This window comes from Artemia sp. Qi Xiang Cuo, chromosome 21 (genome assembly GCF_049724085.1).
Source record: "Artemia sp. Qi Xiang Cuo chromosome 21, ASM4972408v1, whole genome shotgun sequence".
Lineage (NCBI taxonomy): Eukaryota > Metazoa > Arthropoda > Branchiopoda > Anostraca > Artemiidae > Artemia > Artemia sp. Qi Xiang Cuo.
The window spans coordinates 9,676,864-9,704,116 of record NC_142814.1 but is presented as its reverse complement, the minus strand read 5'-3'; the positions used below and the strand labels follow the sequence as shown (position 1 = coordinate 9,704,116).

Here is a 27,253-nt window from a genome sequence, read left to right as displayed (position 1 = left end):
TGGCAGTGAAATTTAGCCTTAGGGTCCATGCTCTAGGCGAGTACATATACAAATTCAGTTTAGTATTAATTAGATTGTCAGGTGTATGGAAGTTTTCTACCAGTAAAAAACAAAGATGGTTTAATGTTGAAAAAGAAACAAAATGGATATTATATTGAGATTGCTAACTATAATTCTACTGTCGTTTCTTTTTATATTACCCGTAAGTTACCCTACATGTGTAATTAGAATATTGTGCTCATTGGTTTCAGTGACACCAATAGGAGGGAGGGGGGTTGTCCCCTTAGGTATTGGAGAATACCTCTTATTGGTATTTTCATCAAAAAATACAGTAAATATGTATAAGATTCCATAGTCAAAATAGCAACAAGGTAAACATAGCCTACTAAGCTAGGCTACTTTATTCTGTTTGTAGCCTATCCTCTTTTCAAATAGCCTAAACATCAATTCTATCAGTTCACTTGCAAATGCACCTCCTACTCACCTACATGGGCCTAATGCAAGTGCGCCTTGGATAAGAAAGGCTCCAAGTACTCTATACCTAAATCTCAGGGTAAATATTTACCAAATCATATTATTGAGTTACAACTAAAGTGAATATACCACTCAATGTCTTTTTTTATGCTCTTTACAACTATAATAATCATTTTTGTTGGAAATTAACTTTAGCCCCCAACCCCATATATAGGGGGCCTACCAATTCAGGGTAGGCTATATATTTGCACATTGGGGGGTGGGGGGAAAGTTTAAACTTACCTCTCATTTACATCAGAAATAAAATCACCCCCACCCCCCTAATGTGCAAATATATACCCTGATTTGGTATATATAGAGGTGGGGATTAAAATTCATTTCCAACAAAAATGATTATTATATTTGCAAGGAGCATAAAAAAAGGGCATCCAGTGCTATATTCACTTTAGTCATAACTTAATAATATGATTTGGTAAATATTTACCAATCTCAGTACCTAATCTCAGACAGATGTCCAAATTAAAAAGTAGACATATGGTAAATGGGGTAAATTTCGGTAAATATCTACCAAATCATATTATTGACTTACTCATAAAGTGAATATACCCCTTGATGCCTTTTTTTATGCTGATTATGAATATAATAATCATTTCTATCAGAAATGAATTTTACCCCCCCCCCACCTGTATATGCCAATTCAGGGTATATATCTCTACATTAGGGGGGGGTGGGGTAAAGTTTAAACTTACCTCCCATTTACATCAGAAACAAAATTTTTCCCCACCCCCTAATGTAGAAATATATACCCTGAATTGGCATATATGAGGGGGGGACTGAAATTCATTTCTGATAGAAATGAGTATTATATTCGTAATCAGCATAAAAAAAGGCATCAAGGGGTATATTCACTTTATGAGTAAGTCAATAATATGATTTGGTAGATTTTTACCTAAATTTCTAGGTGGCACTATAATTTAGCTAAGATGAAAATGAAAACAGCATTTGATGCCTTTTTTTTATTCTCTTTCATAATAAAATAATTGCTTCTGTTGCAAATTGCATCTTGAGCCCTTAAAGGGGCCCTGAAGGTATTTTATATGAATTATGAAAGAGCATAAAAAAACATCAAATGATGTTTATATGGCACACTGCAAATTTACCTTGAACTTTAAAAGGTCACTATTTTTTGGTCTTTATTTTATTGAACAAAATTTTTTGGCAGTGTTAGAAAAACATACATGACACCCCTGCATAGGCCTACTTTTTAATTAGGGTATCCATCTGAGATTAGATGCTGTCTGTGAGCTGGGGGTTTTACCCTAGGTACACCAGCATTGGACCTAGTTAGGTTATCTCTGCCACCCTAAAAACAGTTAATCCCCCCTAAAGACTTTTGTAAAACTCTATTTTAGGGTTCTTGCTATCTTTGAAAGTAGGTGAGTTAGTTGAATGAAAATTTCAGGAATGAATCCAGGACCTAAAATAAACTCTTTGGGAAAGTATTTTGAAGTGTCTTTATTCTCTCTTTGCTCATCCTAAGGGGACTGGCCTTTTATAATCTTTGTGTCATACATATTAGACCTTGAGAAATAGATCTGCTGAATTGAGGCACACTGAAAGTATTTTGAACCTCACAAGTCATACCTTCACTCAGTCCTGACCTTTATGGTTTTAAAGGTTTGTAAACTTAAAAAACCTTGAAGAGACTTAAAATCCCACTGAAATGGTAGGAATTATATTTTCAAAAATCAGAGCCAATGAAAAGATATAGAAAACTCAAAATCAAGGTAAAATGTATTTTTTGACAAAATTTAGATGGATGTTGATCTGTCACCTATGCAATCTTCTAAGCCCTAGAAATAAGGAAAGGGTATCAAAGATGCTTTGGGTATCACACTCTATTCAAAGTTGTTTTTGTGCAGCATTGTCAACTCTAAACCACTGGAGAATGGTTCTTATGAATCATACCTACCTTGCAGTCACCATTGCCAAGTAGGTTTAAATTGCATCTCTCTTATGGAGTGTCACTGGGCCCTTCAAACAGTGACATTACATTACATTGTTATTATTGACACAGACCAAAACAGAGCCAGTACAGAACTTAATACCACTCTGAAGTGTGAATTAAGGTAAAGGTAATGTAGAGATAGTACCTTGGCAATATATTCTCAGGATGTACTTTAGGCCCTGGATTCATGGGCTCATAGATTCATTCACCTAACTCAACTACCTTCCAAGATACCAAGAAGCCCCTGATCTAGAATTTTACCCTGATGTATTGCTTACACCATGTGCCATATTGGGAAAACTTGAATTTTACATGTAATTTAAAAATTTTTATAATGCCAAAAAATGGAAAAGAATATTTTTTAGTTTTTTTTTTTTTTTTTTTTTTTTTTACAAAGAAATGCTGGGTGTTTTTGACTTTTTAGTAACTTTATCACATAATTCATCCTCAGGGACCCAGTTTGTTTGTTTTTGTATGCTATTTACTGACTATCTAAGTTGTTCTCTGGAAGTTCTGATTTTCAAGTAGGTCTTTTGCAGCTTCAGCAATAAAAATGACCTTTTAGGCATAGAAGTAGTGACTGGAATTGTTGCCAAAGTGTAAAGTAATGCATTTACCACAGACAAGAGATCAGTATTGTAGTGCTGCAAAGTCTCAATAGCATTCTTGTTTCTTATTTTTATTCAAAGTTTGCCAAAATGGAACAATCTCAACATACACCTTCTGAAGTTTCAAGGTCAATAAGATTCTGCTAGCCTCGTAATTCTAGAAGTGTTTTGATTCCCACTTTCTGAACTGGTTCATTTCTGAGCCAAGACTACACCTCCCTCATTGAAAGGTAAAAAAAAAACACCATTTGAACCATGCATTTCAATAAAAAAAAACGTATTTGTTTTGTATTTCTGGAAGGGTGATGATATGTTCTGGTGCAATTCAATCTTTTGGGCAAAAGCCTGGATAGAGTTTTCAAGGAAAGGAATGGCCTAAATAGTGACCTCCTGCTGTAGTCCTCAAATGAAATGGCCAGAGCATTGTGTCTCATTATTTGCTGTCCTATTGTTTTTGGTCTCAAAACAGGGATCCCCAAATGTTCATATCTGTCGCTAAGTTTCTTAAAAATAGGTGAATGTGGGATGTCTGCCTCATTTCAGGTTGCTACTAATTTCTATTGCTGACTTTACAGTACCAGGAAGGTCGAGATTATCTCTCCAAGTACAAACTTAATGGCAAAATCTGGGAAAACACACACTTGACTACAGAGAGGCTCACTTTTAAATCACATTTTTTAATTGAACTTGAGCCTCTATGGCAGAACCTGAACCTCAATGGCAGCTTTCTTATCAATTCAGGCTTTATTTTGTGCAGATAGTATGGGATGAAGCAACTCTACAAATAATTGCACATAATTGTGGCAGTTAGTCCAACAAGTGGGGCACAACTTATATAGTTTTTTCTTTCTTCTTTTGTCAGTTTTTCTTCTTTTGTCATTTTGCTTCTTTCAATTTGTACAGTAAGAACTTCTCGCCTTTTTGGGGCATTAAAAAAAAAGAAAAAAAAAAGTGTAAACACTTTCAATTGTGCCTATATAATTTTGCACATCCTGAACAGAGTATTCTTCAGAAATGCAAAGGTTTTAGCATTGTAAGCTTCAACGTAGATGCATGGCTTTAGGATACTTTTCCTTTATAAGTGCTTGAACTCCCCTAATATGCCCATTCATCATGACAGCACCACCATATCCTCGACCTATCATGAATTGTGGTTGAAGTGTAAGATCATTTATAGTTTTTGCGTACAGTGGCGGATCCAGAGGGGGGGGGAGGGGGCTTGTGCCTCCTAACGTAGTCTAAAGTAGTGTAATTTACTTAATTAAAGCAAGTTTGCGTTAATAAACGTGCTCCTAACGCAAGTTTATCGGATTAACCTATTTTGCCCCCCCCCCCAAAAAAAAACTGAATCCGCCCCTGTTTGTGTATTACATATGCTAATCTCTTTTCAGATATAACAGTTATAGGAATGAACTGCAAGAACTTTTCTATGTTGACAAACTTAACACAAACTGTCATTTGGGCTATAGTATGCACATCTATCATTTCATTGACACCACTGAAAATCTTTCACTTTCTCCACAAGTTTTTTTTTTTCAAGACAATGCTGTTAAGTATTGAAATGATCCTGTTTTGAGTTTGTCTGCTTAAATAATTTGAATTTCCCCCTGCTTTTCCAGGTGATTCATCAAAGCAGTATTGCCAGATTCAAAGCTCTGAGGTTGCCAAAACCATTTTGAATGGTTTTGTTAATTGATAGTGTCCCAAAGTCTTTGTGCTCACGAAATTGCTAGTCCTTTTGTGGCTATAGAAAATGGTGTAGATACAATCAGCTTCAAAAGTTCTCTCTTTCCCTTGACTTGAAGCATATGTCCTCGGTTTAAAGACTTGTTGATGCTTGGAACCTCTTCTGTGTATGTGGCCATAAACGTACCTGTGTTTTGCATGGAATCATAGTTGTATTTTGCCCTTTCATTATTTTAGAAAACTTCCCCATATATTTCCATTTTTTTAATTTATACTTAACTAATTTTCCAGGACATGAGCTTTACTTCCCAACAGCAATGTAGAACCAGAAAAAACCTTTAAAATAAAAGTCCAAAATAGGGATAAAATTCTTTTTAATAGACAGTGTATAATAAATTTCACAAAAAATACCAGATATTTCGGTCACATATACAATGACCGTCATCAGTAAGTTTTACTACTGATGATGGTCACTGTAAATGTGACCGAAATATCTGGCATTTTTTGTGAAATTTATTATACACTGTCTATTAAAAAGGATTTTATCCCTATTTTGTACTTTTATTTTATCGTCATGGAAAGGCAGTGTGGTCGAAATTATCTAGGAAAAAACCTTTGGGAGAAGGGTTCCTCTCTCTTGCTGCGCCCCTGCCTTGGGCTGTATATGGGACCCTTGGGGGGGGTGTATTTGCCAGAGAATTGGTTATTATGTTTGGAAATAGCATACAAAAAAGAATTAAACAGCATGTTCTCTTTGTTCCTATGTGAATGTCAATTATGGAGTCTTGTATATATTGACCAAAGCTGCCCTTTTGTTTGGTATTTTCATTTGAGAATATTAACAAAATGGCCTCCAACCCTTTGATTTAAAAAAATAATTTTTACCCCCCCCCCCCAAAAAAAATGTGAATTTTCGTAGCTTCCCGTAGCTCAACCATTAATTGGTTGAGCTAGAAATTAGGTCTACCGGCTAGGCCTAACTTAGTCAGAACTGAGAGATTGGCCACCAGCCCGGTAGTATAAATATAGGACATTTGCCCTGTGGCTACCAATCACATATCTTCCCCTTGAAGTTACCCTTCAAGGGAACTTCAATATATTGAGGCTCCACCTTAGTAGCTTTATAACACCTTCTTTGGCTATATTTTATGCCCTGGATTCATTCCTGAAAGTTTGCATTCACCTAGCTCAGCTACTTTCCAAGATAAAAACAAGTTTAACTAGGACTTTACCTGTGGTATTTTCATTGAAAAAAAGGTACTCCTGTATTATTCAGAACACACTCGAGGACTTAGTTCAATGTGAGATCTATCGAAACAGGCCTTTTAGACGCAAAGATCACTACCGGGTGACAGAATGCATTGGATCTGTATAATTTAGGCTATATATTTGCTCTTTAGTGGGTGGGACAAGGTTAGGTTACTTTACCCCCACACCCACTAATGTGCAAATATATAGCCCAAATTATATTATTATATAAACTGAAGTATTATATTTTCAACATAGTTTGGTATATTTCACTCGGATTAACCCAACTTCTCTTCTCGAGTGTGTTCTGAATAATACAGGAGTACCAAAAAAAACGCCTTCTATAAAAAATTTTGATTGGAGGGTTTTGGGGGAATGATGGGCGTGGGAGAGGGGGATAGTTGCACTCAAATCACTTTCGACTATTAAAAAGGGTACTAGCCAATTGAATTTCCAATCGAATGAGCCTTTTTTGAAGTTTCTACTACAACGCCTTCTATAAAAACCTTATATGCCCTCAGGGCATAACTTATAACCCTTGCCCCGTGGGTTTTGGGGGAGTGTCCTTCTCAAAAAGGTATTTTCTATCTGGAAATCAACTACGCTGAACAAAATGGCTAACTCAAAATTTTGATTGGGTGTGTTTGGGGGAATGATGGGCGTGGAGGGCGGGGGCTAGTTGCCCTCCAATTACTTTCGACTATTAAAAAGGACACTAGCCACTCCAATTTTCAATCGAATGAGCCCTTTTCGAACTTTGTATGACAACTCCTTCAACACGAAGTGCCTAGGTAGGGAGAAAAAAAAACAACAAAAAAACAACAAAAAACAACACATTGTGCCCACATCGTTCTTTACTTAGGCAGCGCTAGCGCGCTGCCTATGATTGTAAAGAAACATTGTAACATTGTTTTTCTTTAATTTTGGCTAAGTCTGCTTTTCTTTTACTCTAGGGTTTGAAATCGTGATTTGAGCAACATTCTGTGTAACATTTGTATAATGGATTATTTTGTGAAAATTTATTTGATAGCATAAAGTATGTCGCCGTTTATCAAAGGTACAATGTCCATTGGATAGGGAAGGATGGAGATGGATACTTCTGAACATATTCCCAGGGCCTAATTTAGACTATATATCCGACCCCAAAATTTTCATTCACACAGAAGAAATTCTGTGAAGATAAATAATACATCTGTCTTCACATAACCTTTAAACCTGTTATGGAATAATGCCGTTTTTTTCAAATTCCGAAGCCTGATTGAGATTCCTACTAACAGTCATGATTACAACATGGTTTTAATTCTTGGCTGAATTGATTATTTTAAATCATAACGGTAATCAGGTGTCTTTGTAGAATTTTTTTGAGGGGGGAGGGGAAGATAATTTTGTTGGATAATTTAAATAAGAAGTGGGTACTCTCGTACAATCCAGAACACACTTTGAGAAGTTTGCTTAATGAAAGATCTAAAATAACCAGTTTCATAGCTACAAAGACACATGACGGATCACAATGCATTGGATTTGTATTACTTAGATATCACACCAAGAAGTGCCCTGAAATTCAAGAAACTTGGGGATATGGAGGGGATCCCTTGTATTTGATTGGTGTTATACACATGTTGTCGTAAGCTTGATCTTCAACATCTGTGTAAAAGAATCAAGGAAAAAAGACCTGATCAGATCAACTTAAGGTGTCTTTCATTTGCCTTAACCATTGCAAACCGTGTAAGTAGTGGTACCTTATACAAAACAAATTGTGAAATAGTTGACCAGTCAAAAAACTGGTTAAGAGGTGATAAGGGATAGCCACCATGAGAAGGACTTCCTGTCAGCAAAAAATACTATGTTAAAAGTTTGGCTTCTCTTGAATGGTATGCCTTTGTGATTTCTAGATTTAGAGCTGGATTCTATTCCAAGTTTGAATGTTGTTCAAAGACAGAAGCTATTTTCTAACGATTTTTCAAACGTCATGAGTTGATAACACCTTCCAATCTAGGCCATATCCAGAGGGCGGGTCGGGTTTGCCCCCCCCCCCCCGAATACCCTTATTTGGGTTGTAAATAAATTTCTATTGGTTTTAATCACCTAGCAAAATGAAACTCTGGGTACATGAAAAGTCACTGTCCAGGAAAGTGAAGGGGTGGAAATGGGTGCTCGAAAACACTTTCCTATGCCATGATTTAAAGACTCAAACCTATAGATCCCTAATTTCGCAAAGATGACAAGAAGCAGCTGTAGTGGAATTTTAAGCATATAAAGATGGTGAGCTAGAAAATGAAAGGCACTTGTCTATTGTATAAAACGCACTCGAGAAGTGAAGTTTGGTTAATGCTAATGAAAACTTTATTAGAAAAACTTTATTAGCTCTATATTAAGCTTAATTTGTTGGAGTAAAGTTACTGCTCCTTGATCGGTAACCTCCACTAAAAATCTTTCACCGGTTTCCCGGCACACTCCACCCAACACCCACTGTTGCATGTAAGATTCTTCCTGCATTATTTGTCCTTTTTGTAAACATGGATTCATCTATTTCCACTGTATGATGAATTCCTCCAATTTTCCCACAGTTTTTCTGTTGCACAGAAAACCCACACACTTCATGGAGGTAGTTATTCCGATGGTGAGCTAGTAATAAGGGTGTAATAAAGATGGTGAGGTAGAGGAATGGAATATAAAGGAATAGGTCTACCATATAGAAAGATATTTTAAGCTCCTGCGATCAAACCCTCTCCCTCTAGGGCACTGACTCTTTTTTTTTTTATTTTTTTTATTTTTTAGTTAAATTTCTAACAAAAAAACGTTCAAATGGGGATACATCCATTTATTTAAAACAGGTACAAAAGTCTAGATATTTTGATCACGAGGAAATGCTACGTAATTTAAGATGTTAAGTCAAAAATATGTAAAATTACAGCTTAGTAGCTCTTGGGCTAACGTGAAATTTGTTTCATCATTTTCAATAAAACTTCCAGAAATTCATATACAGACTAAATTAAGACCCATAAAAGTGTTTGCAAGCTCGCACATTTACCCGTTCTATACTTGTAAGAACTTAAGAGGTATTTTGGGATGATTAATTGGAAAACTGGGGATGACTAAAGAGTTCTTATAATTAGTTAAAAACTTCCCTGTTTCACAGAACAATTCCACCGTCATGCTTTATTTTCAAAATAAAAGAAATTGTATCTTAGCGCTGATGTTAATCATGCTAATAAACACATTACTTAGAACTTCGGCAAATCTTTGATGGAAGGTAAGTTAAACTTCAATCATTTCAAAATTTTGCTAGAATTTAAGACTCATATTTGCATGCATTTTCTAAAGTCAGTATTATCTATGCCATTTAAAGAGCATCATACAATTGCATAGATTTAGGATTATACCATTGTTATAAATTGTTTTAATCCCACCTAGTGTTGGGCAATATTAGATATCGATAATGTTACATCGGATATCGATGTCAAATATCGAAACGTAAATATCGATATCGAAAACGATATTTGGATATTTTGAAGCACTTTGGATCTTCCTGGTATCAACCGGTGAACGTCCAGTAGAAAAAATTTAACATAGAAAATTGTTTTGCAAATGGCCGAGAGGAGGAAGAATAATGTCTTCAATTCATTGACTCATAAATGCTGATACACAGCATACATACCTGTATCCATCGAATAGCCTGTTCTCAAGCTGAAACTACGTTTAGTGAGGATGGACTCTCAAATGCTGTTGAAGACATGCGAAAGGCTTGGCTAGATAAAATGCCCTCTAGGCTTATAGGCCTTGTTCAGATCATACCCGTCCCGATTGCCACTAACTCGATCCACGTTTCAAGAAATTGTATATTTTCCACATGGATTTGGCCTTGCCAGAATCTGTAATAACAAATGCCATTGCCGTGAAAGTCCCTGTGATTCAACCACTACAAAATTAAGCCAATTTGTGGGGATCACACGGCAAAGTTTCATCAACCTGCAAGGCAGGTTTCACCAGCAGCCGTATCTGTCACGGCTCTCCAGATTTCCAGTAGGGAGTTTTTAGTTCAAAGAAAACCGATCCACTCAAAATGCGGTAGTCTTGTAATATGGGTCTCAGACATATCTATACTAATTTGTCTCAAAATTAATGTCCATGCCCGTCCCCAGTGTCCCTTCTGAGAGTGGATTCCAAGCCTGAACAGTTAATCAAACAGGTCTTGGTAACGAACTGTAAGTAAGGAGCAACTCGGCCCAATAGCAACTGCAACTTTATAACAAGGAATTTTAATAATAATAGACACATCAAAAGAATTGGTTATTTATGCTGATTCCGGATATATAAAATTCATCAAGTTTAATACTACCCATCAAAAGCTAAAAACCCAAGAAAAAAAGGGGTTTGATGTATGAGCTTGAAGATCTTGACCTTAATCTTGGCTGTAGAATAGCTCTTCAACATTGCAATCTCCAAGCAGAACAGCTCTCTGCTGTACAAAAAAGCTACTATACCCGAATTCTACCAATAAATCTACTGCCTTCTGTCAAAAATTAACTTCGCATTCACTTTCAAGGATGTTTCTGTGGAAATGGAGAATTTTCTAGGGAGGGATGAGGGTGCTGTCCCTGGCTAGTTTTCCTTTATTTACCCCCCCTCCAGTGGTTATTAGGAGGATAGAGGGATTATTTGTAATAAATATGCGAACAAACCATGGTAGCGAACTATTGTGTGTGAACAAACAATAATCTGTCTTTTTGGTAGTGATGTAGTTTCATCTTTTATTTATTTATAAGTGAAAGGCTTAGGGGTTTCTTGAAAAGAGCTACTGGTCACTAGGCAATGTAACTTTGGGCATGAATCTACAGCACTAACTATAGCTTGGGGAGGGGTTGCCAAGTTCATGTTATTGTACATCAATGGAGACTTCGCTAAGAGGGGAGGGGCTACTAAGAATTTTTCCAAGATTAGATAGATGTTCAAAAACTTTCACAAATGCTGTCTATAGTTTTAATTTTCCTGTCATTCATGAAATGAGTGATAGCATTTTTGACGGTGAAATTTGATAAATTTAGTTTCATCAAATGTGTAATTTTTTTTTTGTCTGGTTTGAAGGAAGTGACAAAAAGTTCAATTTATCTTTCTGTGAAATATTTCTCTCCCTGTTTGAAAATATCTCAGTCCTTATTTGCAGACATGTCTAATAGACATGACTTGCTGAGTCCGAACTTTTGAGATTAACTTGTGCCATATATCATATAAATAATTTCGTCAGACCCTGTTCAGTTATGGATAAACTCGACGTAGATATTGTAGGTAAACAAAACTGAAGGTTTGTAGCCTTGCTATAGTTTGCCGAGAGTGAATGTCGAATGAAATGACCTATCTGACTAAAATCAACGCTTCATTTAAGCATGTATGCTAAATATCCATATTTTTATATGTTTTAAGATTATAAGCATTGGAAGGATCGAATAAGCATTGCCTGTAAGCATTGGGGGGGGGTCTCACCTTCGTTTGTGCAGGCACGTTAGCCTACCCACTAAGAGTTGTATCAAGATTATCCGAAAGCGCAGGGGTATACGCAAAATTTCAGTTGGGGTGAAGGGCGTTACTAAGAAACGTCCTTATGAAAATATTTTATTTTGAGAAAGTTCATGTTTATCGCCATTTTTCAATTTCAAAGAGATTGCGGTCAGGACTACAGGATCAACTTAGAATAATTTCCTGGGAAGGTCTCTTTTGCTGTAGACTTAGCGCAAATGTCGTGGGAGAATCCACCTTGGCATAGACACAACTAGAGGACGGGGAGGGTTAATGCTCGCAAGATAAATGCTGAGAGGTGAAGTTTTGAAAAAAAAATTGTTGTTGTTTTGCAGAGAAGCCATATTTTTATTGTATGCTAGGCTACGACATTTGGTATACATTTGTTTTTATTTTCCAAATGGGACAAACGTCTGGCCTGCCCTCCTCGTGGGTGTCCGTGCATGAATTCACGCTTAGATTCTTCCCAGAATGAATTATGCTTTTAATTGAAGATTGGTTGATCACTGATCTGGGTCATAGATATACGTTGTTTTATGTCTTGAATACCTATAAACAACTGCTGCCTAAAGTTATTAAAGACTGATGAACTCAATCTTGGCTATTTCTCTTGCGGTTTAAAACCTTTGAAAATTGTTTAAACCAAACAAAAAAAAATTCTTCTGACTGGTATTTGGGCCAAAGAGGCACCTTCTGTTTCGACCCCTCGAGGAAGCTCTGATCCCTTCCCTAAGAGCTTCTCTAAGTGCTATAATGTGTTAGCTAAAAGTGAAATCATTGTAATTCTTTGTTACACAGTTTGTGGCAACGAGCTGTAAATAAGAAGCAATTCGGCCCAATAATAATCGAAACACTAAAAAACGAAACTTTGATAACAATAGATTCTGCAAAAGAATTGGCTTTTTATGCTGAATCAAAATATATAAAATTCATTAAGTTTAATGGTACCCATCAAAAGCTACGAGCTTGAGAAAATGTGCCTTATTTAAAAAAAAGGGAGGACACCCCCAAAAGGTCAAGCGACCTTAACGGAAATCACACCATCAGATTCAGCATGTCAGAAACCTTACTCCACAGGTTCCAAGCTCCTATCTATAGAAATATGGAATTCTTTATTTTTGGCAGAAGAAAGATCACAGTTGCGTGTTTATTTTCCCCAGGAATAATTGCGTCGAATCAGTGGGCCTACAATATCATGAGATAGCTCATTCGAACGGAAATCAAAAGTTCTAGTGCAAGGGCACTAGAACTTTTGAACTTTTGACGGATGTCTTTGGGGGGAAATGTGTGCAGGAGGGGGGAAGATGCCCTCCAATCTTTTTGGTCACTTAGTGACTAAAAAGATTGCAGGGCACCTATCCTCCCCGGCGCAAATTTCCCCCCAAAGACATCCGATTAAAATTTTAAGTTAGTCATTTAATTCAGCATATTCGAAAGGTCCAATGACTGTGCTTTTGTTGATGGCATGACTTTCCATGAGGGTTGTATGCAGGATTTTATTTTATTTTTTTTTGGGGGGGGGAAACTTTAAAATACGCATAAAAATGTTTTGTATTCATTTTGTTACGTTTTTACGAGTCAGACAAGCATTTATAGGGGATCAGTCGCCCCTACCTCCCCTCTGTATACGGCCTTGCCCTCCATAGTCCCTGGAGAAAGGGCTGTACGTTACGGAATTTGTCCATATTGTTCACACATAGCAATAGTTTCCAAAGTTGACTGGCCTCCGACCTATCTAACAAAAATTTCACAAAAAAAAACAGTCTTTCATATTCATATTAGTAAAAATTGTAATTTTTTTCATTTCAATTAGAACAAATAAGTTCCACTACTCGCCACTACGGAATCTCAGTATTGCCAATATTAATGCTCGCGACAGCGACCCGCCCAATATTCGATTGTGACCCACTGGTGGGTCGCGACCCATAGTTTGGGAACCATAGCATTTGTTATTGGGAAATATACAGACATTTTTCAGAGTGATTTTCGGCGAGGCTGTGGGGTGATTTTACGCGGGGAGAATTTTCGGTGGAGAAGAAAATTTCCAGGATAAGTTCTACACGGGGGAGGGGATTTCCTGGCATGATTTGAAAAACAGTCAGAAACTAAATAAAAAACAATTTTTTTCAACTGAAAGTAAGGAGTAACATTAAAACTTAAAACGAACAGAAATTCTGTATATGAGGAGGATTATTAACTTTGATGATTAAACATGGCAACACCGAGGGAAATGTGGTACTAATGGTGATAGATGATTTTTGATAATTTTTCCCACGCTTTTACTCTATTGGTCTACTTTAATGTTATCATTGTGACAGAAGTTTCGTTTGTGTTGTCATTTCCCGTTTAACAAGCTTTGATATAAAATCCCAATTTTTCGCCGTCTTTTTACTTTAGCTCGTACACCGCTGAAACCTGTTATACTGGCGCAAACAAAGTCGTAAAAAATTAAATGCGGTCCTTTGACGATTCAAATTAAAAACAATTCATTAGGAGCGATTTCTTAGTATCATTGCGTAAGTATCATTTGGAGGACGAATATTTTAGACCTTTGTCAGAATGTAAATATTGCTTTTATATTAGTAAAGAGCAAGTTGTCGTCCATGTATTATTTATTTTATTCTTTTCCCTGACCCATTCGTGCACTAAGGATGACCTTAAACACTTTGGAGGGGCTCATCTGACCAAGAATTTAAGTGCCGTTTTTAAGGAATGAATGTGATTGGAGGGCAACCAGCCCCTCTCCCTTGCCCTTTTTGGTTTTCTGTAAACTCGCCCCAGCCGTGACATTGGATGGGAATTTTAAGCTAGCCATTTCGCTATGACTGATCAAAGGTCCAAAAAATGTGGCTTTAGAGGAGGAGACAACCCACGTAGACAACCCCATTGGCGAAATCGCAAATTATGAAATTGCCCCATTCTTCGTAAATGCATATTGGTAGAAAAGTGGATGTGTTGCACTTTTTTAGAATTAGAATCACGCACGGAATTTATAGGCCTACATGTATCACTGGAGGTTCAAATTATACCTTTGACCCTTGCAGACTTCTCCTTCCAACATTGGATTTTTAGCAGTAAGGTGGGCATGCTCAAGGCCGTATCCAAGGGGGTTAGGGGGTTTGACCCCCTCCGAAATGTTTGTCCGACTGGTAAAAACGTAACAAAAATGAATATAAACAAACTCTTGATGCGCATTTTGAAGTTTTTTAACCCCCGAAAAATCACTTTTTACAAACCCCCCTCCTCCGAAAAAAGAATCCTGGATACGCTCCTGCATGGGATGATCCTCAATCCATTTCTGCTTTAGACTGATTCGGTGCAAAAAAAGACCTAAGTTTTGAGATCTAGTTAGTAATGCGTTTTTTTTTCTTTTTTTAGATATGTGATGGGGCAAATCTGGCCATCCGTATACCTGGAGACGTATCACAAAGAGATGGATTTTACCGACTGGACTATTGGCCTCCTCAGGGGCTTCCTCCTCCCAATACCACTTTCAAGGTGTGTTTTTTTTATAAACAAATATTTTTATAGACAAATATTTTGAACAGACCTGTTTATAAACATGCCTATATAATCTCCCGTAAGGAATCTTGTGTTACAAACTTTTATATTGATTGTATCAGGCAAAATGTTTCTTAATTTGCACAAATTTTAGGTTTTTTTGCGAAAAAAAAGTTCAGAGATTGTATACTTGCTGCTTATAGTAGGTAAATCGGCAAATCGTTGCGACTTTTATGGCACTTCTTCCATGTATACATCAGTATAAATCTTCATTTCTTAAAATTCTTAAAAAAATGTCGGGTTTTAGCCCCCGTCCCGCCTCTTTTAAAAAAGACTGAATTAATGGGTGTGTCCCTAACTCAATCAGATTCTGCAGGAGTTTTCGTACGAAAGACATTTGCAGTTTCCAAAGACCTTTCAGTTTTTGCTAAGCAGACGAGACGACTTTTTTTTTGCCAAAAACCTTAAGAGCGATTTTTGGCTGGGAATCTTTTTTCTGGAATGTTATAAAAAGAACAGTTGTACAATTAAATGGGTTCAGGAAAGGCGGAAAAACAGTAAGTAAAGTTCTATTTTTTTTGTAAGCTCTGTGAACGACACCTAAAATTTTTATTTTAAACGATTTTTTTATTCGTGTAAAAAAAAAACTCTTTTACAAGCACTGAACGACTATTTGGCCCACGAAGCTTAGCTTTTTGGGGGTAGAAAACTTGTTTTGAAGATTCGAAGTTTTGTTATTAGCCTATTCTCTTTTTTGTTATGCTGGAAAATAAATTTTTATAACATACAATTTTAGTTTCCTGGATAAAAAAATTAATATGTTAATCCTGGATACCCCTAAAAAATTACCCCCCTCCCCCGAAAAAATCCTGGATATGGCCCTGATGTCAATCCTAAAATTTTCTGAGTACCAGTTTGATGCCAGAGTTTAGATTGCTCATTTTTCGTCTATATTTGTTTTGACAATATTTCAAGTTTTTAATTGTCTTTTTAGCAATAAAAATAATATCATGTCTCGTAATTCTTTTTTTTTGCAATTGAATACGACTTGCAATTAAAATAAATATTTTTTTAGAAACGATTTTTTAGAAGTGATATTGTATTGAATGATCCTTTATTTTGCGAATAAAACTTGCAAAATAAATACAACTTGTGAATAACATAGATGAGTTTTGAGCAATAAAAATAATGTTGAGTTTGGTAGTTCATTATTATCCCATTAAAATATGTAAAATGAATACAGCTTGCGATTGTAGTAAATAAATTTGTTTTTAGCAATAAAACTATGTTTTATGTAGACGTCTTTTATTTTGCTATTAACATTTTCAAAATAAATACAACTTGAGATTAATATATATATATATATATATATATATATATATATATATATATATATATATATATATATATATATATATATATATATATATATAATCAAATATAGCGCTAATGCGGAAAAGACGATGATAAATTATGCATAACAAATGTAGATGTGTAAAGTTTTAATTAAGGTCAAATATAAATAATACCTATTCTTTGGTTGATTAAGCATGAATATCTATTTTATTCGTTGACTTGTGAGTTGTTCGTCAGGTTCTTTTCGAAGGTTGAATATTCAATGAGCTAATTTGTATTTGGCCTACGTCCATCTTGCACGTGGGTAATCTCAGAATGTCAATTTTTTTCTTCTATTAAGCTTTTTTGATGCATTTTGTGTTTTTTCTGGAATTTGTCCCAGAGTTTTCTGATTGTGAGACAAGATTCTCTATAACAATCACCAGGCTCTCCACTAGCCCTGTTGAATGGGGCATTTCGACTGGTAATTTAAAATGTGTTATGTTACATTTTCCATTAAGTTTAGATTTAAAGCTCACCCCTCTAACCAGGGCCGTATCCAGAATTTTTGTTCAGGGGGGGTTTTTACTAATTTTTGACTTTTTTTTGGGGGGGGGGGGGTTACTAATTTTTGACTAAGTTTTCGACTAATTTTACTGATTTTTACCTAGGTTTTACTAATTTTCGACTTATTTTCGAGTCGGTCAAAAATTTAGGGGGGGGGGGGGGGGGTTCAAACCGGGTAACCCCCCCCCCCCCCCTGGATACGGCCTTGCCTCTAACTAAGAGTTTTATCGGTTGATTCAGTTTATTTTTTCTTCGCTTATTTTTGGGGATATCCAGTTGTTCCCCTGAAATTTGTATCAAACTTAAATTATTCTAAAAGCATGCAAAAAACCCAGTATTTTTACCCCTTGTAAAAGTGTTAAAAAATCTTCTAATCAAGGCAGTATCCAGGGAGTCACTTGGTTTAAACCCCGCTGAAATGTTTATCCAATTCGTTAAAACGCAACAAAATGAACATTAACAAATTTTTGATGCGTTTTTAAGTTTTTTATACCCCCCCCCCCCGCAAAAAAAAGAAATTTTTGTAACCCTCCCCCTCCCGAAAAAAAATCCTGGATACGGACCTGCTTGTGATATATTTTAAGTAGATCAGGTCCTAATCTAACTCAACCCCGTTAGATTAATGTGAGCGAAAATATATTCTTTAACTCCCCCCCCTCCCCCTCACGAACAACAGACTCGTGGACGTGACCCTGATTGTGTCATACACGTATAATTGATTCTCAAGATATTTGGAAATTTTTTGTTTTCAAAAATTCGTTATTTTCCCTTTTTTCATTCACAAACATTGCTGTTAAATGGGACTTTTGATGCCCATATAGTTTTTACCACGCGTTTCTCTAGTATTTACCATGTCTAAAATTCCTTTAAGTAATTTATTTTCATTAACATAAGAAACAAAAATATAAATTATTACAGATATAAATCACTACGCTTGGGAAGAATTTAAATTTTGCTAACGTGTAGCGATTAACTAGATAAAGATTCCTAAAGGCATCCTAACTTAATATATATATATATATATATATATATATATATATATATATATATATATATATATATATATATATATATATATATATATATATATATATATATATATATATATATATATATATATATATATATATATATATATATATATATATATATATATATATATATATATATATATATATATATATATTCCCTTCTCGTCCCATTTTCTGTTTGACGTCAGAAATAGATTTTTTTTTTTTTCAAATTCTATTATGCCCGTACTGCGTTTCTCCTATGAACAATTGGTGAATATGTTGTTTCAAACTGATGCTAGTTCGTATCACAGAATGTATGGCAGATGGAAAAAGTCCGACTGTGCTATAGGACTCGCCGCATCGACACTAGGGGAAGGCGTCCTTATCTCGGAAGCGAATTTTTGTGTAGATACAAGATAATGTTAGAGTACAAATACAGGGGACTTAACGGCTCAATCGGCTTGTCGTAGTAATACACGCTAATAGACGCCACATTGTTTTGCCAAGTTGTGACAAAATCTGTATTTTAAAAATAAAATTAACACTTTAGTCATTTTTAACAACGCTTTTTTTTAGTGTAGGCGTATGAAATTGTGCGCCCCTAAAGTTTCTGCGCCCGGGCAAGTGTCCCCCTGTTCACCCTAAAACTGCCTCTGCTTCTGAGAGATGTTACCTCTTACAACCCGTCTGTTAATGCCTTTAAAAGGAGGTTCAACAGATACAGTTCCAGAAATAAAACCTAGGTAAATGGTCAGGGCCGTATCCAGGTTTTTTTGGGGGAGGGTGACTTAAAAAACGCATCAAATATGTCTTATATTTATTTTTATTATGTTTTTACGACTCGGAAAAACATTTGAGGGGTGGATCAAACCCTCTACCTCCCCCCTTGGATACGGTCTTTTAAATGGTTGACTAGTGGCATATCACGCCCTAAATTTTTAGCAGCCTGGCAAAATGAATTTTGTCGTAAAAAAGAAATACAATTTGAGTATAGCTTATTATTCTGTAATTAATGTTTACGAAATCCATATCCTTTTTTTTATTTTTTTTACATTTTTATTCTTAATATTTTCTTTTTTGAGGCATCGGACATATCGAACACGATTGAGTTTAGACAAGGGTTGCCTGGAACCCGCTACGAATTTCGTCTTTTCTTTTCTAACGGCACTATTGGTGATTGGCTGACTTGGAAAGCAGGAATAACAACTGGTACTTCTTATTCCTTTATTTTATTTATTTATGCATAGGTTAATATATTTAATTATTTACTTTATATATAAAAGGAAAATGTTAGGAAAAATTTGTCATCGCGTCGGTGGTCTCGAACCCACGAGCCTGTTGGTGCCGAAGCTTCTTTTACCCCTTTCGATTTATACGTTTTCGATTGAAAGTCTCAATTCTTGCTTTGGACTTGGGGTACTTCCGTATTAGCCTGTACACACTCGAGAAGTGAAGTTAGGTTAATCCTAATGAAATATACCGAAATATGATGAAAATATAATACTTTAGTTTATATAATAATATAATTTGGGCTATATATTTCAATATTAGTATGGGGGTTGGGGTAAAGTAACCGAACATTACCCCCTCCCCTAATTTGCAAATATTTAGCCCAAATTATACAAGTCCAATGCATTCTGTCACCCCTCATTTGTTTTTGTGGCTATAAAACCGGGTTTCTTAGATCTTAAATTCAGCAAATTTCTCTAGTGTGTACTAGCTAATACGGAAGAACCGGATATGGGATTGGAGTGGAAAGAAATTGAATCCTGGTGCAATATTTAGATAGTTGAAAAGGTGGAGGGTTATCCATTTTTATTTGGAAATTCAGGAAATTCATTTGGACTATTACTCATTTTTGTAATTCTACATGATGTCTCCCCTCTCCACCACAAACAAAATCAGACCCCATGCATTCATAGGGCCTATCGGTTTCGGTCTTATCTGATCTGTTCCCGGTTGGACCGTAGTGTTTTTCTGGCACCATATCTCCCGAGGTGTCGTTTGAATAATCTCGTCTTTTTTAAACCTTTGGTTTCTTCCTATCAAGGAAAATAACATCAAGTATTAAAAAAAAATGAAAAAAGAAAGAAACTAGCCGGATAATTTCTTATAACAAAAATATTTGTATCTTCTATCTAAGCTTTTCTTATCTATATTTCTTTTTATTTATCTAAGCTATTTTTATCATTTAAGTTTTTGAATTTTTCCTTACATACTGACAGCCCAGACCTAGAACTCGATTGAAGTATGGTGATGAATTTTACAATCCAAACAGGAAGCTGATGGACTGTGAATCTAAATCTAGTTCACGATCAGTTCAAATAGTTCGTGGTAACGAACTGTGAGTAAGGAGCGATGCGGCTCAATAGTAACCGAAACTATAAAAACAGAGTGTAACCAAAGCTAACAATGGATACATCAAAAGAATCAAATTTTAATTCTTATTCAAAATATATAAAATTCATCAAGTTTAATGTTACCCGTCAAAAGTTACGAGTCTGGGAAAAATTTGCCCAATTTTGAAAAGAGGGAAAAACACCCCAAAAACGTCAAATGATCTTAGTGAAAATCACACCATACTATTCAGCATATCAAAGAACCCTGCTGCGGAGATTTCAGGTTCCTATATACAAAAATATGGAATTTTATATTTTTTGCTTGAAGCAAGTTCACGGATGCGTTTTTTTTCAGGGGTGATAGTATTGAACCAGTGATCCTAGAAGATCGGGACAGGGTTCATTTGAGCCCTGTTCCCAAATCAAAAGTTCTAGTGTCCTTTTTAAGTGACCAAAAATACTGGAGGGCAGCTTGTCCCCTGCCGCGGTATTTCTTTCTCAAAGTCGTCCGATCAAATTCTAGAAATAGCCATTTTATTCAGCATAGTCGAAAGATGTTATAGTTATGTCTTTGAGGATGTATTGAACCCCAAAAGACCTTGGGGGAAGGAGTACAAGCCATGAACTTTGTCCTATGTTTACATATAGTATTGACTATTGGGAAGTATACAGATACTTTTCTGTGGGGAGGGGACGTGGGAGGATCTTTCTATGGAGGAATTTTTCTTGAGGAAGGGAATTTTCCATGGAGGGGGCTGGGTTTCCCCGGCATTATTTAAAAACGATCAAAAATTAAATAAAAAAAGGTTTTTTCAACTGAAAGTAAGGAGCAATATTAAAGCTTAAAACGAGCAGAAATTATCACGTATGTGAGGGGGTTTGTCCCCTCCTCAATATTTCGCTCTTTACGTTAATTTTTTTTAGAACTTTTAAAAAAGCATATTATTCTAGTTTAACGGCCCTTGTGTTTCATGGGTAATTCTTAAATAATTGGAATAAAATCCAAACTTTATGGTAAAGTGTGAGGTGTTGAGGAGGGAGCAACCCACCTTATATACGTAATAATTTCTGTTCGTTTTAAGTTTTAATGTTGCTCCTTACTTTCAGTTGAAACAACTTAAAAACAAAAAAATATTAGTCAGTAACAAGCCAAATCTGACCATTCTTATTTTGAGAGTCCGAATTGCCAGTTAAAAAGGCCATGAGACATCCCCAGGCTGTGACATTACCATTTAAGAAAAACAGATGAAATCAATTCATTTTAAATTCTATTTCAATTCCGTTTATTTATTAATATGTTTGAAAAATAGATGAGAATAAATTATATTTATGGATAGTTCTATCTTCTATAGTTCTTTCGTTCAGGAAAATCAAGTTAAAAGGACGATTTTTTTCTTTAATTGAGCTTTAAACAATTAATTAGAAGTTATTATTCTTGGAAACAGACTCAATTCATTCATGGATAATTATTTTGCATTGTTTTAGGTATTACTCTTGGTTTTTGAGACGCGTGTTTTCGAGTCACAGTCACTTACACAGGGTTGTCACCATCTTCAGTTCCTAAAGTGCCACAATCGCGTGCTACACAACGATTTTTGGTGCTATAGTAAAAAAATCGATTTTAATAGTGCTAAAATAGCACTTTCATGCTAATTCAGCAACCCTGAGCACGTGCTACAGTGCTACACATAATGAAATAGTGCCAAAATAGCACTTTTGTGCTACAGGTGGCAACCCTGCACATACATCGTTTAATTTTATGATCGGGAAAGACGTGGTAAAATAGTCTTTTGATACAGGTGCGGTAAAATTGTCTTTAAAAAGTTGTTTTGAGTTTGACTCGGTTTTATGGTAATTTCTGTTCGTTTTGGGTCTCATTTATTTATTGATGGTGATTTGTGGTAGTTTTACGATTGGTAGGCTATTCGATTTTATTTCTTCTCATGTTTGGTTTAATGTAGTTATTCACTTTTCTTTTAAAAGCTTATTTTGTAGAAAAAGTTTTTTGAATTATTTACTGTTTGTTTTTTAATTGCATAGTCTTTTTCATGAAAAAAGAAAATAATATTATATATATTTTTGTTTGTTTTTCTTTAAAAATTCATAGTTTGGGTTGCAAAATTCTCTCGAATTTTCTGAAAATTTTGTGGTCATTTATGAGCTTTTCATCTCGATATTTACGTTGATTAATTTTAGTAGTCAACATACCTGTTTTTTCAGCGTAGTGATATTTTTCTTGTTTAACGGGTGTCATAATTTGTCTTAGCTGTCCATTATACGTGTCTTTTCATGAATTTCAAGGTTTTAAAAATTGTTAGCATCGAACCAAAGCCAAATATATTGCATTTGTATTTGTGTTATCTTTATAATGAATTATTAATAAGCTACCGACATTTTTTAGTTAACGACTTTTTTACGGTTCTGGGTGTTTACCCCCCGTAAAATGCCCTATTTCAGACCTCCCCCGCGGAAAATAGGGTTTTCCAAATTTGAGAATTTTGTTTGAGTTTGTGTGTTTTTTAGTTTTGTTGAAGAGTGCGAAGGAAAGGAAAAAAAGTGACTTTACACACCATAAGTTTTATAAGTTTTTTTTTTTACACACCATAAGATTGATGATCATTCCCTGCTCCTCAAATTAATCTAAGGACCTACATGTACATCTTTTAAGAAAGTAAAGAAAAGTGCGCACACCTCGTGTGTCTTAAAGACTGATGTTCTCAGTAACCATTTCTGCACTAGGAAAAATGAATCCATATACGGGGTTCGTCCTAAGCCATCTCTACCCCTCCTCCCTGCCAAAAATTCGAGAAGCCGCGGTTTCACGTACAATTTATTTAATTTGACCCGGATTATTATTTAAGTAATCCCTGAATTTTTAAAAGATATATTTGTACGCTACCTTCCTCAAAATTTTCCATGTTGTTATCCCCCTCCCCAAAAGAGTTACGCCTTTAAAGGAGAATTACGCGTCCTTAAGCTGTTCACCTGCTTTTTTCCTTTTCTTTTCTTTTTAAATAGGGTACACGCCAAGGCCGTATCCAGGGGGGGGGAGGTAGGGGCCATGATCAAACTTATTATATTTTATGGGACATCATAATGCTGTAGAATCACCCAGAGTGTGTCACGGTCCACAGAATCGACGACCTTTTCAAAATCAGTAAAGAGCATGTATATCTTGTTTGACCATTCATTTACTTCTTCTATCAGCGTCCTGAGCGTGAATATGAGGTCTGAGCAAGATCCACCTGTACGAAAGCCATGTTGCTCTTCTCTCAGATACGGATCGAGTGCTTTTTTCAGGCGCTCGAGTATTACAAGCGATACAGCCTTACTTGGTACTGATATTACGTTAACACCTCGCCAGTTATCGCAGATAAGTGCATCACCTTTCTTAAATTTCTTAACAATTATCCCTTTGGTCCAGTCACCAGGGACCTTCTTGGACTGCCAGACTGTTGTAATCGGTGTTATCCACACTGAAAGGCATGTCCTCACTGATGCCTTGATCATTTCCGAGGTTATGCAGTCTTCACCAGGCGATCTTCCATTCTTGAGTTTCTTCACTGCAACAAGTATTTCTGGAGATGTGGGGGGATTTTTGTCAATTTTCAGGTAAAAAATTTCGTAGAAGGGATGCTTTCTGGGTCGGTTGGTCTCGGTCTATTTAAAATCTTTTCGAAGTAGAATACCCACCAGTAGAAGGGCCTTATTGACTCCCGTACGTACCACGTGGTTTATGGTTTTCTCAGTGAGAATGAAAAAACAGATGAAATTCTCACTTGAAAAACCATGAATTTTGTCGCATTTATGGTTGTTTTCATGGATGGTTATGTGTGTTTGTCGATATATTTGATGTTTTTCTCGGATGTCAACATCAAATTATGGATGTTTAATGGTTTTTGTCAGTGAGAATTTGAAAAACAGGGATTTTCTCACATTTATGTCTGTTTTCATGGTTTTTGTCAGTGAGAATGAAAAAACAGGAGCTTTGTCACTTGGAAAACCATAAACCACGTGGTGCTGTCACGAGTCTGAACACCTGTGCTGTCGACCTCAATTCACCTATCGTGAATCAATAATTCCCCTTAGAAACAACAAATTAATTTTCCCTTTCTTGACAGATCAATCAATCAATGACATCATCTGTCAGACTTTAAAAATTTTCGCCTAGAAACATTTCTCGAGGAATAGATCCAAAATCATTAATGTCTTTGCCTCGGGAACAGCTCTACTGGTCGAACTCCAAAGGATATTAATAACCACAGGCCATGGAAACAATTAGGCAAGAAACATCTTAGCGATGAATTGTTTTAGCGCGCGAGAAGGTTTCATATTAATTTGAAATGCATTAGTACAGAGATGCCAATAACACAGGAACACGCTGAATTTGTGTTTAGTGATTATTTGGGCGAAACCGTTTTAGACAGGTTATGGAACTATTTCAGCGAAACAGATAGAGACATTTTAAAAGAAGATTTTGGAAGAGGTTTTGAGTGTGGTCCTTATAATACACAAGTTTCATTTGAACAATGTTGTGTGGTCCTCTAACCCAACCCCAAAGGGTTCCGATCCTCCTACCCCAACCCCGAATGAAGCCCCCGGTCCTCAAAAGCCCCCCCCCCCCCAAGCTCCCAAAGGCCCTCCCTGTACCCCAAGGGTCCTCCTCCGGTCCCCAAAGGCCCATCGAGCTCACAAAGGACCAACAGGGTCCCAAAGGCCCTCCACCGGTCCCCCACTGCCCCTCCGGACCCCCAAAGGTCCACCCAGAGCCCCCAAGGCCCCCCCTGTGCCCCAAAGGTCCTCCTCCGGTCCCCAAAGGCCCATCGAGCTCCCAAAGGACCAACGGGGTCCCAAAGGCCATCCCTGTGCCCCAAAGGCCCTCCCCCGGCCCCCATCCTCCTCCTCCTCCTCCCACCTCCTCCTCCTCCCTCCTCCTCCTCCTCCTCCTCCTCCCCCGGCCCCCTCCTCCTCCTCCTCCCACCTCCTCCTCCTCCTCCTCCTCCTCCTCCTCCTCCTCCTCCTCCCACCTCCTTCCTCCTCCTCCTCCCACCTCCTCCCACCTCCTCCTCCTCCTCCTCCCTCTTTCTCCTCCTCCCCTCTCCCCCCCCCCATTCCCTCCCCATTTTTTATACTTTTTTTGTGCATTGAGACACAGAACGACCCCCAGCCCCCGGCCCCTCCCCCCCCCAAAGGTCTGATTTTTTCAAAGTTCATTTTGAATTTCTTTCATTGAAATGCAAGAGTTGGAATATTTCAGTAGTGTATGGTTATGGTATACCTTGTCAAAGTTACATTTTAATGATTTTCCAAAGTTCATTTTGAATTTCTTTCATTGAAATGCAAGAGTTGGAATATTTCAGTAGTGTGATGTTGTAGTTTACCATGTCACAGTTACATTCCCTTGATTTTTCATAGTCCATTTTGAATTTCTTTCATTGAAAAGCAAGAGCTGGAATATTTCAGTAGTGTTTGCTTGTGGGTTACCTTGTCACAGTTACATTCCCTTAATTTTTGATAGTTCATTTTGAATTTATTTCATTGAAATGCAATAGATTGAATATTTAATTATTGTATGTTTGATGTTTACCATTTAACATTTAAATTTTATTTATTTTTAAAAGTTTATTTTGAATTTATTTCTTTTAAATGCAAGAGTTGAAATATTTCAGTAGTGTTTGGTTGTGGTTTACCTTGTCACAGTTACATTTTCTTGATTTTTAAAAGTTAATTTTGAATTTCTTTAGTTGAAAAGCAAGAGTTGGAATATTTCAGTAGTGTTTACTTGTGGTTTAAATTGTCAGAGTTACATTTTCTTAATTTTTCAAAGTTCATTTTGAATTTCTTTCATTGAAATGCAAGAGTTGGAATATTTCAATTGTGTTAGGTTGTTGTTTACCTTGTCACAGTTACATTCTCAAGATTTTTCAAACTTAATTTTGAATTTCTTTAAGTGAAATTCAAGAGTTGGAATATTTAAGTATTGTTTGGTTGTGGTTTACCTTGTCACAGTAATATTCTCTTGATTTTTCAAAGTTCATTTTGAACTTCTTTCGTTGAAATGCAAGAGTTGGAATATTTCAGTTGTGTTTGGTTGTGGTTTACCTTGTCACAGTTACATTTTCTTGATTTTTCAAAGTTCATTCTGAATTTCTTTCGTTGAAATGCAAGAGTTGGAATATTTCAGTAGTGTTTGGTTGTGTTTTTACTTGTCAATGTTAAATTTTCTTAATTTTTCAAAGTTCATTTTGAATTTCTTTCGCTGAAATGCAAGAGTTGGAATATTTCAGTAGTGTTTGGTTGTGGTTTACCTTGTCACAGTTACATTTTCTTGATTTTTAAAAGTTGATTTTGAATTTCTTTCGTTGAAATGCAATAGTTGGAATTTTTCATTAGTGTTCCGTTGTGGTTTACCTTGTCACAGTTACATTTTCTTGATTTTTCAAAGTTCATTTGAATTTCTGTCGTTGAAATGCAAGTGTTGGATTATTTCATTAGTGTTTGGTGGTGGTTTACCTTGTCAAAGTTACATTTTCTTGATTTTTAAAATTTATTTTCTAATTTATTTCTTTGCAATTCAAGACTTTTACTATTTCAGTATATTATGCTTGGGTTACAAATTATCACACATAAAACATATTGATTCTAAATTTTAAAGATATTAAATAAATATTATTATATCAATTTTTTTACACTTAAAGTATTTTGATGGTGTTGTAAAACAAGTTCCAGTAACATAATACTTATTTTTAAAATTTCATTTTGAATTTCTTTCGTTGAAATGCAAGAGTTGGAATATTTCATTAGTGTTTGGTTGTGGTTTACCTTGTCACACTTAAATTATCTTTATTTTTAAATTTTATTTTGTAATTTATTTCTTTTAAATTATTTATTTTTTTTAATTAATTATTTTTTTGTCGTGTTTTAAATTTTAGCAGTTACATTTTCAATATTTTTCAATTT

The 27,253-nt window shown here is 35.8% G+C and overlaps 2 protein-coding genes across 2 annotated transcripts in view; one reads left to right on the top strand and one right to left on the bottom strand.

Annotated features, from left to right (window-relative positions):
• Positions 1 to 47: 47 nt before the first annotated feature.
• Positions 48 to 21,814, top strand: LOC148939217 (tyrosine-protein phosphatase 10D-like). Its single transcript, XM_089106529.1, has 4 exons — positions 48 to 202; positions 14,917 to 15,036; positions 19,037 to 19,163; positions 21,779 to 21,814. The coding sequence occupies exons 1-4, from the start codon at positions 143 to 145 to the stop codon at positions 21,796 to 21,798; spliced, it is 327 nt and encodes a 108-aa protein (XP_088962655.1). The 5' UTR covers positions 48 to 142; the 3' UTR covers positions 21,799 to 21,814.
• A 1,560-nt stretch (positions 21,815 to 23,374) lies between these two features.
• Positions 23,375 to 27,253, bottom strand: part of LOC148939216 (uncharacterized) — a 12,870-nt gene continuing 8,991 nt past the window's right edge. The window contains exon 2 of the mRNA XM_089106814.1: positions 23,375 to 23,871. Within this exon, the coding sequence (XP_088962940.1) occupies positions 23,375 to 23,871 (497 nt within the window). The remainder of the gene's footprint in view (positions 23,872 to 27,253) is intronic.

Bases quoted from the DNA above. Each gene is read 5' to 3' on its own strand.
- LOC148939217 (XM_089106529.1), top strand. From the start codon at position 143: ATGGATATTATATTGAGATTGCTAACTATAATTCTACTGTCGTTTCTT. The intron at 203-14,916 runs GTAAGTTACCCT...TTCTTTTTTTAG, and splicing joins CGTTTCTTTTTATATTACCC to ATATGTGATGGGGCAAATCT. The intron at 15,037-19,036 runs GTGTGTTTTTTT...TTCTTTTTTGAG, and splicing joins CTCCCAATACCACTTTCAAG to GCATCGGACATATCGAACAC.